The sequence below is a fragment of the Cephus cinctus genome, unplaced genomic scaffold (assembly GCF_000341935.2).
Source record: "Cephus cinctus unplaced genomic scaffold, Ccin1 Ccin1_scaffold0013, whole genome shotgun sequence".
Lineage (NCBI taxonomy): Eukaryota > Metazoa > Arthropoda > Insecta > Hymenoptera > Cephidae > Cephus > Cephus cinctus.
Genome location: NW_014332762.1, coordinates 1,611,020 through 1,623,164, shown reverse-complemented (window position 1 = coordinate 1,623,164; position 12,145 = coordinate 1,611,020). Strand labels below are relative to the sequence as shown.

Below are 12,145 nucleotides of genomic sequence, written 5' to 3'. Positions count from 1 at the left end.
AAGGATTACTCTTGCGAATTCGGTTTAGCCAAAAGGTGACTAAAAAATACTGGTAACCTAATGAATTTTTGTTACGCAAAAGTTACCAACATTTTTCCGAAGACGCGTATAACGGTTGACCTTTCGGTAATTTTTTGACAGAGACACTTAAATGTTATCAATAGAGTATACGTACTCCGAAAACATTCTCACTTGAATCTTATTTTTTTGGTAGGTTCATTGTCGGTAAAACTTTTAAAAAATATTCAAAACATTTGGAGAATACAAGTTCATAGAAGTACTGGTGTTCTTTGGTTACCTTTAAGTTAAACGTTGATGTACATAAAAAATGTTACCAATTCTTCGCCAGATTGAGATTTTTACAAAAAGTTGACCTATTTAAACCCTACAAATTTCATTACAACGAACCATCGAGGATAATCATGATAACGGGGTTCGGAGCGTACATGGGTTTACATAATGTCGGTATATTATCGACAGACAGTTTTCGTATAGAGTAATAGAGTGAAATGAACACTTTACGGTGTAATTTGTCTTTAATTGATTACGAATATTTAGTTTATTGAATTACGAACTTTAGAACTGGCGGTAAATATCACATTTGGAACGCCATTGGCGAACAGCCTATGATTCGTAACCACTGGTCCGTACACTGTTGTCGGGAAGTGTATCAGAAGGTTAACCAAGAAGTGTCATTTCTGTAAAAGTTGAAATTTATATTTTGCGTAATTTTGTAAATATAAATACCATGGAGGATATAATGCATTTAGACTTATACGAGTTGATTGGTACTGTTCCAACAGCTTCTACAAAAGAGGTAAACCTAATATTTATATTGAAGATGTCAATTAATCGTACTCAAGACGTTGCTGCTAAACAATACTCATCAATTTCTTACATTTTAGATTAAAAGAGCTTACCGCACAACAGCGTTATCATGCCATCCTGACAAAAATCCGGATAATCCAAGAGCAGCTGAATTGTTTCATCAACTGTCGAAAGCTTTGGAAATATTGACTACAGAGTCTACTAGAGTAGGTATAAAAATAATTTTTAGACATTAAAAAGGTCTTAACATTCGTAATAATGATTTGTATATTAACATTTATCATTGTCTTTGATTATAGGTAACTTATGATAAAGCCTTCAATGCTCGGCATCAGGCTAAACTCCGTTTACAAGAGTACGATGTAAAGCGCAAGAGGCTTATAGAGGAATTAAATGCTCGTGAGGAAGCTCACAGACAGGAAGTGAAATCAAAGGTTCATATTAATTTTCTTGTTTCCACCTTTTTGGGATTAGTAATTTCCATTATTTATTATTATTTATTCAATAGGCTGAAATAGAAAAACTGCGTAAAGAATCCCGAAGATTGTTTATGGAGGAACAAGAATTAGCACGTAAAAAGGATGAAGAAAGACTTCAGAGATTAAAGCAAGAATTTTGCAAACAGAATAATATACCTCAAAGTAGTGTAGAAGAACGTAGAATTAAAATTAAATGGAAAGTTGTGAAGGATGATCAAAATAATGGAGGCTATGACTACGACACGTTGTACGATATATTAATACCGGTAATAATTTATGTTCCATTTTTAAACTATTAACATTTGGTTTATATGATTTAACAAATAATAATGTTTTCAGTATGGGGCAATAGAGGCTCTGGTAATTTCCAAGAATAATAAAGGACGAGCTATGGTGGAATTCCAACATAAACGATGTGCAGTAAGCATACCGGTTATTGATAAAATTATAATATTCCTTGAAGTGATTGACATGCATAAATATTTTTTAATAGGAATTAGCAGCACAGAAAGCAATTGGTCACGTCAAGAATCCCTTAACATTAAAGGGTTTATGGACCACCAATAAAAATTCGAAATCTTCAATTCCACAGTCAACCGAACCAAGTAGAAAAACATTTTCCTTCGTTTCTCCTGCACCGGAAGTGGTAAGTATATCTGCTAAATTGTAAGAAAAGATACAAAAGTGATCAACAACATTTAAATACCATGTACTTCCTTTTTAGAATAAACCACAATCGAGTATGTCATTTGAAGATTATGAAAGGATGGTCTTAGGTGAATTAAGACAAGCAGCAGATCGGCAAAAATTGCAGGATCAGGAAAATACATGATAGCACTGAAAATAAGTGCTTGTAAGAATTGTGAACTTATTAGAAATTTATATAAATGTATTTATTTTTACACAACTATCAAGGAATTTAAGAATTTTACTATTCCTACAACATGTCTCAAAATCTCGATATTTCAAAAGGATAAAGGAGATTCTTTATGTAGAATAAAATATACAAAGAGCAAACTTAATATTGTAAAGCATTTATTTATCGAAACAATCGTTCATCTGACGTTTGCAAAGGTTAAAAAAAATGCGATTGGAATAAATTAGCTATGACTTGAAAACGCCTATAGTATTTTTGATTCAATCATTTCTTTAATCCATCCTTCTGCTTCTTTTGCTTCTTCGTCTCAGCTTCCTCAATTGGAGCTGGTTTGACAAATGGAATTTCTTCCTGATATTGAGTAGGCATAAATTGTGCGATTGCCTTTGGTACGTGAATACCAGTCTCAGTCTGATTGACTTCAAGAATCGCACAAATCACACGCGTCACAGCGCACATTGTTGCATTTAACATATGGCAGTAATCAGTAGTAGCATTCATTTTTTTCGTTTGCCCGTATCTATAAAGAAATAAAATATTAGTTCTTGCTAATGGATATTAAAACCAGTCACAGTGATACGCAAAGTATATATATACCTCACATGAAGACGTCTTGCTTGATAGTCCAGACAGTTGCTGCAGGAGACGAGTTCGCGGAATGCCGTAGAACCAGGAAACCAAGCTTCAAGATCAAGCTTCTTCGAAGCTGCATGATTCAATGCACCAGAAACAATATTCACTATACGATATGGAATGTTTAATTCCTGATAGAATTCTTCGGCGTTTCTTATCATCTCCTCCATCATTTCCCACGATTTATTATCATGTGGAGATGTTAAGCAGAATTGTTCTACCTGTTATTTTGTAAATAAAGAATAGAATCTTTTTCTGACTTTTTAAGTTCAATACAGTATTTTATGAAGATTTAATGTAAATAATAAAAATATGTAATAGAATGGTAGTCATACTTTCTCAAACTGATGTACTCTGAAGATTCCTCTCGTATCTCGACCATGGGAACCAACTTCCTGTCTAAAGCAGGTGGATAAACCAGCATATTTTATAGGCAATGCATCCTCTGCTATCCACTCGTTTCGATGATAAGCAGCAATTGGCTGCTCGGAAGTAGCTATTAAGTATTTCTCCTCCGTGTCTTTGTCTTCAATGCGCTCACCAGCTTTACCTGTGACCTTATAAAAAATACATAGAATATTAATTAGTCTAAAAATTTCATATAGAAATTGTATTTTAACAGTAATAAAAAATATAAGTTATAAAAAATACATAGAATATTAATTAGTCTAAAAATTTCATATAGAAATTGTATTTTAACAGTAATAAAAAATATAAGTTATAAAAAATACATAGAATATTAATTAGTCTAAAAATTTCATATAGAAATTGTATTTTAACAGTAATAAAAAATATAAGTTATAAAAAATACATAGAATATTAATTAGTCTAAAAATTTCATATAGAAATTGTATTTTAACAGTAATAAAAAATATAAGTTATAAAAAATACATAGAATATTAATTAGTCTAAAAATTTCATATAGAAATTGTATTTTAACAGTAATAAAAAATATAAGTTATAAAAAATACATAGAATATTAATTAGTCTAAAAATTTCATATAGAAATTGTATTTTAACAGTAATAATATTAAGGTTCAATCACCTTGTATAATTCTTCATCAAATTGTGATAGCTGTGCAACTTCTTGCATCACATCCTTACGCATGAAGAATGGAGTATAAAGTGGTTTATATCCTTTATCAAAAAGTTTTCTCAAAGCAAACTGAATGAGTGCATGTTCCAAAAAGACTGCAGGCCCAACAAGAAAATATCCTCTGCCTCCAGAGACTGCTGTACCGCGTTCCCCATCCATACCATCAATCATATGAATCAAATCCACATGTGAATACTTCTTTTTCTGTGTACAATCTCCAAAAGTTCTTTCAACCTAGGAAGAATGAATTATGGATTGAAATAAATGCAGACAACTAGTAGCACAAGTGACATGGCTGATGTAATTAGTTATTACAGTTGGTAGACATAAGCAACAAAGAGAAACATCTGAATTATCATACGTTAATGATATTTGCAAGACACACTTGTTTATGAAACTTATATTCCATATGCTGAGAAACAAATTTAACAGAGAATATCAAATTAATGAAAAATTGAAAAGGACAATACTCACCTTATTTTCCTCCTCATCATTGCTAACCGGTACTGACTCATGCAGATGATTCCCAACTTCCCTAAGTGCTGTATTCCTGTCAAGTTCAGTCTTGGAAAGATCTTGAGTATTCTTGAGAATAGCTTCATCAATAAGTGTTCGAATTTTCTTTATTTGAGTAACAGTGAGGGCTTTTAGGCTCTCCGAAGTGAGATCATCCAAATTATCACCAATCTCTTTGGGAACATTGTCATCATCACCAACAGGCACTTTCTTCTTCATTTTCTCACCAATTTCCTTGCTACAGACATTCTTTAACTTATTTAAATTATCTGCTCGGTGCCGCAGCTGTCTCCAATACTTGTCCTTTTCAATGACAGTTTCAACCAGTTGAACATCTTTGAACCGTTTCTTTTGATTATCACGTACTTTATCAGGGTTGAAACCCTTATCAGCACGGAATAAATCTAAATCCAGGACCATCTTGATTAATTTTTCTTCAAATTGTGCTTCACAAATTTCTTACAATACGAAGTGCTACCACGTGGAAACAGTCTGGACAATACTCAAGCGACGTTCAGATAGAATCAGCAGTGCTACGTCAACGAACTGGGAAAGGCAAACCAGAAGCAATCCTGACGAAACTACCGTGAAGACCCAGTAAAGTAGCACACCCTGGTGAACATATTCTGAACGACTTTAGAATGCACATTGTTGATATCAGATTTACTGTGCAGAACCATTTTACAGAAATGTTTTACACTTTTAAACCATATTTTACCTAACTTTCATCCTCAGATTTTATTAATTTCTCAAGACATCGAATACTATGTAATTCAGAGATTAGATAAGACGCAGGGGAGAAAAAAGATAAGTTTTATTATTAGATAAAAACCACTTCCCCATCGAGGACATTGCATTATCAAAACTCGACCTCGATTAGTAGTATTAATTAATTTCATTGAAGTGTCCCGTAATTAATGATCGTCCAAATGTTTAGACGACATCGTAAACTCTTTGTCGTAAAATATTCGTATTGGATATACATACAGGAAGTATGGAGATTCAAGATTTAACGAGCTGTTACGCAATTTACTAACTCTTGGCTTATTTTTAATAGAGGAATTATGGCGCCAAGGGTTCTAAATCTTTGGCTTTTAGCGTGCGGAAGATTTTGAGGTTACTTTCCATTAGACTAACAATCCACTAGTGTAAGACATTTATTTATATTAAAGAATCAATATGCACTGACCTTACACAGTCTCCTCACTTTTGAAGAGATAAAGAAAAATTTAGAGCAGCCACAATGAATGTTTCTAAACGGAGTCGAATTGAGAACAAAAAAAGAAATACGTGTTACATCTAACCGTCTAACCATATTATATTAACATATCATGTTCTCTGATCTAACGTATTTCAAATCTCGTTTGACTCCAGTAGAAACAGTCAAATTATCAATGAAATCAAAACAGAACATCATTTCGCTACGAGTAGATTAATTCTTATAAAATTTCGTGGAGTCCCTTAGCAACGATCGAATATTCGTTATATTTTGTCCCAACGACATATCGTGCTTTATCTGTCAGAAGGTGAAAGTTGTGTATCGATATAAAGATAATCAACGACTTTTTACACGTTCCATCGTTCTACACGAAATGGTATGCGTGTTCACTATAGAATATTCCGATAGTCAAATTTACTTGTTAACGATCATAGATACATATATCATTATGGAGGATGAAAAAGTGGTATTTGTACAGGTATATTTTATACATTATAGGGATTCCGCTGTGAGGCCACCTTTACGTTGCTTCATGCCATATGGCTGTTTATGGCATTTTCGGGAAAACGAGCCCGGTTGACACTGTCTACGCATCGAGGATTTTCAAAGTGTGGACAAGCAGGCCCCTTTCGTACGGTAATTAATACACTATGACAGATAATGTTTGTTCAACGTTATATCAACATCGCAAGATTCTGCGAGCTATCGCACAAGAGTTTGATCGACCACCGCTGTCGCCACAGGTTACCAGATTTGTGCGTTGAATAAATTTTCATTGGCGACCAGTGTGATGACGTGCAGATGGTCATTTACAAATAATTAATTTTACACGTAAGATAATATATTATCGAGTGAGAAACTGTTGATAAGCACTTATACTATATGAGACGAGTTAGATATATATTGTACTTGTTGTAAATTCAACATTTGATCTTAACTTGTTTAGATAATTTGACATAATTATACATATTGTTGATCTTACCACAACGTTAATTTGATGTACTCAAAATAAGCAGTTTTCTGTATTATAATGACATGAATGTCGAAATGTTCGAATCCTTCGAAATATATTTGTACTTATATCAAGTAATAAGGAATTTCTAATGGTTCACTGTTTCTATAGACTAGATGCTAGGTTCGTGACGATGGTTTTCTCGTTATCGAATTTTGCAACGGATACGCAATACGTTGATAATGCTTTATACGTTTATTGTTATATCTGTACGTTTATACATAATGATCGCTATTGACACGTAAAGTATTCGTGGGCGGTTTGGCATTGACTACTATGGTGATTCAGGTTTCCAAGAATTAGCACCAATTGTGATTTTGACACACAAGTAGGGACAGAACTCATGTAAGGACTGCGGTGGCTGTATAGATACTTGATTAAAAATATCTTTTCTGTTTCTCAAAAGGATTAAACCCTCATTAAACATGAATGAATTTAATGCCCTTTACATTGGGCAACATTCTATCATCGTACGAGCGATTGTATTTCCAATGCACATAATACGGATGAACTAGTTATTCTTTGTATTTTAGTTATTCGGATATATCGATAATGGGATTTTTAAAGATTTTTTAAAATCTGATTCTATATTTTTTTATATTTGTGATTTAAGCTAATACGCAATAAGCAAATGGTGGTCTTATCTTCTCTCGATAACTAAATTGTAGCTTACGACATCTACGCGATGGTCATCGACAGGAAAATTCTTGAGGTACGAATTGATATCCCCGGCAATCATGGTTCGATATTGTACACGTTAAAGGATTCGTATCAATTAGGGTTGGTTTCCAATTGCAAATGAACGTGACTCGCACTGGGTACTTTGACTTAGTATAATCCGACTTGGATCTTGTTCTGTAGCTATTTTAGAAATTTTTCAAAATTCGTATGTAAAAACGAATGACTATTTTACAAAAAAAAAAAACAAGGATTTTTCATTATACAAAATTTTCAATCAACATTAATCAATCCAATTTTCAGATATATTAAACTATATAGAATTGATATATGCAAATTTTCATTTTTTTTATTAAAGAAAAACATTGCCACGCATTAATCCACTAATGACCATAATATTTGTTCACTCATAAATGTATAGTCGAATCTGTCAAAGCGGGTGAGTCGACTGTAGATCAAATAAAAGTTATTTTAATCAAAAAAAACAATGAGATATAACTCGATGCTTGACATGTCTATATCAGTCCCGGAATAAATCCAAGGATCGACCTTAGTTATCCCGCACTGTATAAAACCTATGAAAGCCGGATTGATTCCTGTTTTATATCTCGGCAAATATCTCATAAACGCAACCCACCCACTTCAGTCGTTCTATCAAACAGCAACAAAATTGTTGGGCGAATTTCGATGAAAGCGGCTAGCCTCTCGTTGGGCTCTTATATAAAAAAAAACACTCATGAAATCTATATATATATATATATATATATATATATATATATATATATATATATATATATATATTTTCCTTATCCTATTCTGTTCTTAGCCTTCCATTAATTTCTCACGTTACAAAGTTCTTCTGGTATTTAACCTACTGTGCGAAGAAACTGAACGAAAATCTCGTATACAAGTACGAGTAAAAGTTGAATGAATAATAATAATAAAAAAAAGCCCAACAACATCTGGGAAAACAAATCTAGAGTCAAATGAAACAACGTTATTGTAAATTGTATTTGATTTAATTCGGGCTTCTTTCCGTGTAACACTTTGAATCGTATTACTGGTAGCTTTTGGGTGTATCCGGAGCGAGGGAAAAGTTAAAAAGTAATTCACAATATAATTCGGCTCGAAAACATAAGTCGTCGTGATTTTAGACGCTTAAGTCGAACTTCGTTATTAATAACTGGGGCATGAAGTCAACCCTCGCAAAGTACGATACACTTAACGGATTTGATTTGTCGCTCGTAATATTCACGTAAAACCAGAGAATTTCATCATTACTTGTAATACCCTGGAGAAATCTATCATGCAATTACGCAATATGTAAATACGTATACTGTGTGTCCCGTACGACTTGAAACACATTACGGCGACTTCTGCAATTGAATAAGGAGCTTTATCAAGTAGCGCTATGTTGGTAATAAATCGAATGAGATATCGATTTAAAAGCTGCCCTTTGCACACGTGATTGCGCTGCGTCACGGGTTACGACACAGGATTTCCTTATTTTTCAGAAAAAAAGTCATTACGACCATTCAATAAGATATTGTAGATACAATTTCATAAACTCGATAGTAGCATCAGAAAATTTTCTTACGATTCTCGATATTTCATAATTACGTGATTAGTTAGAAAACTTGAAATGAAATTTTTTTTTACAAACTTCAAGTTTTTATCGATGGTCTTTTACGAATTTCTAGAAAATATATGAAACTTCGAAAAGCTGTACCTCTGCCAGTGAGGTTATTGACAAGTGATAAATGGGATAATCAATAATCAATCGATCTGCTGGGCAGAAAGCAGTTAGACTGTGCTGTCAATTAAATGGATTTCCAAAGGCAGATGTTGTTACTGTCGTTTCCTACAACCCACCTAAATTCTATTTCGAATTTACGATCAGGTCGTGCATTCGAACTCCAGGGAAATTTTATTCTCGGCAAGGGTGGCTTTCAGTATTTATTTATTTATTTATTGAAAGAGATTTTAAAGTTCATTTTATAATTTCATGCTCTGTCTTTCTCTGTCGCGCAAATTCAAATTCCTTACTCAAGTACAGTTTCTATTCGCTTCTAATATCATAGGGCGGTTTAGTAACATCTACCGCATTAGCTCACGTATTGTCTATTCGTTCAAAGTAGCCTACAGTAGTTTACAGTACCCATTCGCATAAAGCGTATGGTACACTCTTATGCAGATATTATTACAATGGGCTATCAGAAGATTTGCATCGCGACAACGACGCGAGGCGTCGCGTTAAAGTAAGCGGATAAAAAATAATAAACGATAACAGTGCATTACTTGAGCGCAATGGAGTAGCAGCAAGACTGTGCGAGGGTAATTTGAAAAAATATCTTCTGCATACTCAAATCTGTATTTCATGTATAAAGGTCACGAGAATGTTTAAAATTATTTTCAAAGATTCCACGCGCAAAGTCTCATGACGTATATTTTTTGTTTAATGTCAAAATCTGCCATTTCTTCAGCAACAAAATATATGGAATTATCAACTGACTGCCGTCACCGACAACAGAGTGCCTACAAGGCAAAAGCATGGTAATTGAAGAATAATAGAAATAGTTGACTTTCACTTACAGGAAGCTGTATCGAAGCATCGGTAGACGCGATCTTGAGAAAAAATTTTTAAAAATAAAATTTTAGGGGGTGGCTCGTTCTAATGTTAAATATAAAATATTCATGGATTATAAAAATTTTTGGGTCACATACCAAAGTAAGGTGAGTCTTGTTATTATTAATGTGAAATGACAGGAAGGAATTTTGGAGCAAGAATTCGAAGGATAGACTTGTCATTAATTAGACTTAGGACGAACATTGGATCTTCCTTTGTGATAAGGTTTGATAGGATAAATGTGATTTAACTTGACGAACTTACACCTTTTCTTCAGGGACCGTAATACCGAATAATAACTGATCAGCGATTTGTCTTGGCTAATTAACAGAGGAAAATATATTGTCCCCCCATTTCGTACACATCCTCCTGACATGGAATAACTTGATAATAACTGATAAGAATTTCTAATCTCGTCAAGGGCAGATGCGTTGATAGTATTTTTGTGCTTGGAATTTCTTATGAAGTTGTGACCCTAGGACTATGAAAAAAGTCATTTGAGAAATTCCATCCCTTATTATTGCTATACTTACCGTAACAAGTCCACTTTGTCGTATTTATCGTCCCGAATGCTCTGGTGCGTTTAAACTATTCTGCTTGTGCATCCGACTGTTTCTAGAAATTGGAACTTTATTCCCTATGGACACCGGATACACGGAGAACGATTTCAAGAAGACGGGCACCTGTGGCGCATGGCGTGAATATCATAGAGAGTTCAGGCTATGGGGTTAGGGGTTGCTTTTGGCTTTGGAGCATTTCAAAGGGGACGAAGGGGATGACGGGGTGGGGCATAAGCTCTCTCTATTGGCTTGTGTATCCTGACGCTTCGCCTGGTGGGGTTGAATCGCCAAGCCGCGGGCTTATATAAACGCAATACGTGCTACTGCTTGACACATCAGACCTCGACGTCGTCAAGGAACAACTGGACCGACTGACCCCAGCAAATATCTGGACGACTAGCAACCACCCTCTTCGAAGGTAGATTACCAACTTTTTTAATTATTCACAAATTTGGAATTAATTTTTTTTTTCAATTTTTCAATTTTTTCGACTTTCAATCATTTTTCATTGGTGCCGTAAAGCTTTGGATTATTAATTTTTTGCATTTTCTGTAAAACTTGAAGGGACGATCCGTTGTCTAATGATTTTATGGAAAGTGCAACACGAATTGGGTCGAATAAAAATATTGTTTTACTGGAAAGACGTTGTTCGCTCAAAAAAAGTCACAAAGCTCAAATTTAAGCCAAAGAGATAATGCCGTTTAAATTGGATCACAACTTTCACGTTAGGTGTAAAAAATTTGTTGCTTGGAGATAGCGGCGAAACAAAGTGCCAAAATTATCGTGGGTTCCGATATCAAGGATAAATTTGGGGGTTTCGAAATCGAATTTGCTATTTATTATTTATCGTCAGTCACATGATAATCGCATACTATCAGAAAGGTATACCTGAAATCAATTTTTTGTTTGTTTTCTTGTTTTATAAAAAAAGATACTTCTCCTCGTGACTATTTTTCTTTCATTATCTACACCTCATAGAATTATGCAAGAAATATTTTTCGCTAATTTGTTAATCTCTTTAATTCGAGTCCTCCTCTCGTTCGGTGGGTAGGATTTTTCAAAATTTATTTTTTTTTTCATGTAAAATTTGTATTCACCCGTCGATAAACAAATCCTACGGCATGTTCAAAGTAAATAAAACAAATTTTAGTTTTCACCAAAAATTCGCATCAATTGGAAAAAATCGTTCGTATCAACCATTAGAAAAGTGACGTTGAGCCTCGTAGGTGAATATGAAAACAAAAAAAGATAGATGTAGCCTGACGAAAAGTTGATTCGTATCATTGACATGAATAAAATGACACTGACGTTTGTTACGATCAACAAAAAGAAAGTACCTGTCATGTAAAAACTGTTATAACAAAACTATACGATTGGCCCGAACACGTCGCTTCCGCGAGTGTTAACTTCGTTTCGTTCAAGTAACTTGTACGAGTTTACCGAGTGACGTTATTGTCCTAATGCAATCATAGCCTTCGCTTGGGAACTTTCTTATATATTGAATAACTCCCTGACTTTTATAAAGGATGAGAAAAAGAGATGGGAAAAAGATAGGAGAACCATCAGTGGAGATAAATGGATTGGGTTGATAATGTAAGTGGGGAGGAGGGGGGAGGGGGAG

At 34.0% G+C, this 12,145-nt stretch overlaps 3 protein-coding genes across 4 annotated transcripts in view; 2 read left to right on the top strand and 1 right to left on the bottom strand.

Annotated features, from left to right (window-relative positions):
• The first annotated feature begins 359 nt into the window (after positions 1–359).
• Positions 360–2,425, top strand: LOC107264842 (dnaJ homolog subfamily C member 17). Its single transcript, XM_015733545.2, has 7 exons — positions 360–817; positions 906–1,034; positions 1,128–1,262; positions 1,337–1,573; positions 1,647–1,727; positions 1,801–1,953; positions 2,032–2,425. Exons 1-7 carry the CDS (start codon positions 749–751, stop codon positions 2,137–2,139), a joined length of 912 nt encoding a protein of 303 aa, XP_015589031.1. The 5' UTR covers positions 360–748; the 3' UTR covers positions 2,140–2,425.
• LOC107264836 (serine--tRNA ligase, cytoplasmic) lies at positions 2,326–5,043 on the bottom strand. 2 transcript variants are annotated; one of them, XM_025081308.1, is made up of 6 exons: positions 4,893–5,043; positions 4,388–4,833; positions 3,863–4,147; positions 3,153–3,374; positions 2,782–3,038; positions 2,341–2,704 (listed from the first exon to the last, which is right to left on the bottom strand). In XM_025081308.1, the coding sequence occupies exons 2-6, from the start codon at positions 4,646–4,648 to the stop codon at positions 2,449–2,451; spliced, it is 1,281 nt and encodes a 426-aa protein (XP_024937076.1). In that variant the 5' UTR covers positions 4,649–4,833; positions 4,893–5,043; the 3' UTR covers positions 2,341–2,448. The 2 variants fall into 2 exon arrangements, with proteins under 2 accessions (XP_015589021.1, XP_024937076.1); XM_015733535.1 differs by lacking the exon at positions 4,893–5,043 and having other exon boundaries at positions 2,326–2,704; positions 4,388–4,849.
• Positions 5,044–10,822: 5,779 nt separating this feature from the next.
• Positions 10,823–12,145, top strand: part of LOC107264428 (diuretic hormone class 2) — a 17,557-nt gene continuing 16,234 nt past the window's right edge. The window contains exon 1 of the mRNA XM_015732663.2: positions 10,823–10,942. The gene's annotated coding sequence lies outside the window, so the exon portion shown is untranslated. The remainder of the gene's footprint in view (positions 10,943–12,145) is intronic.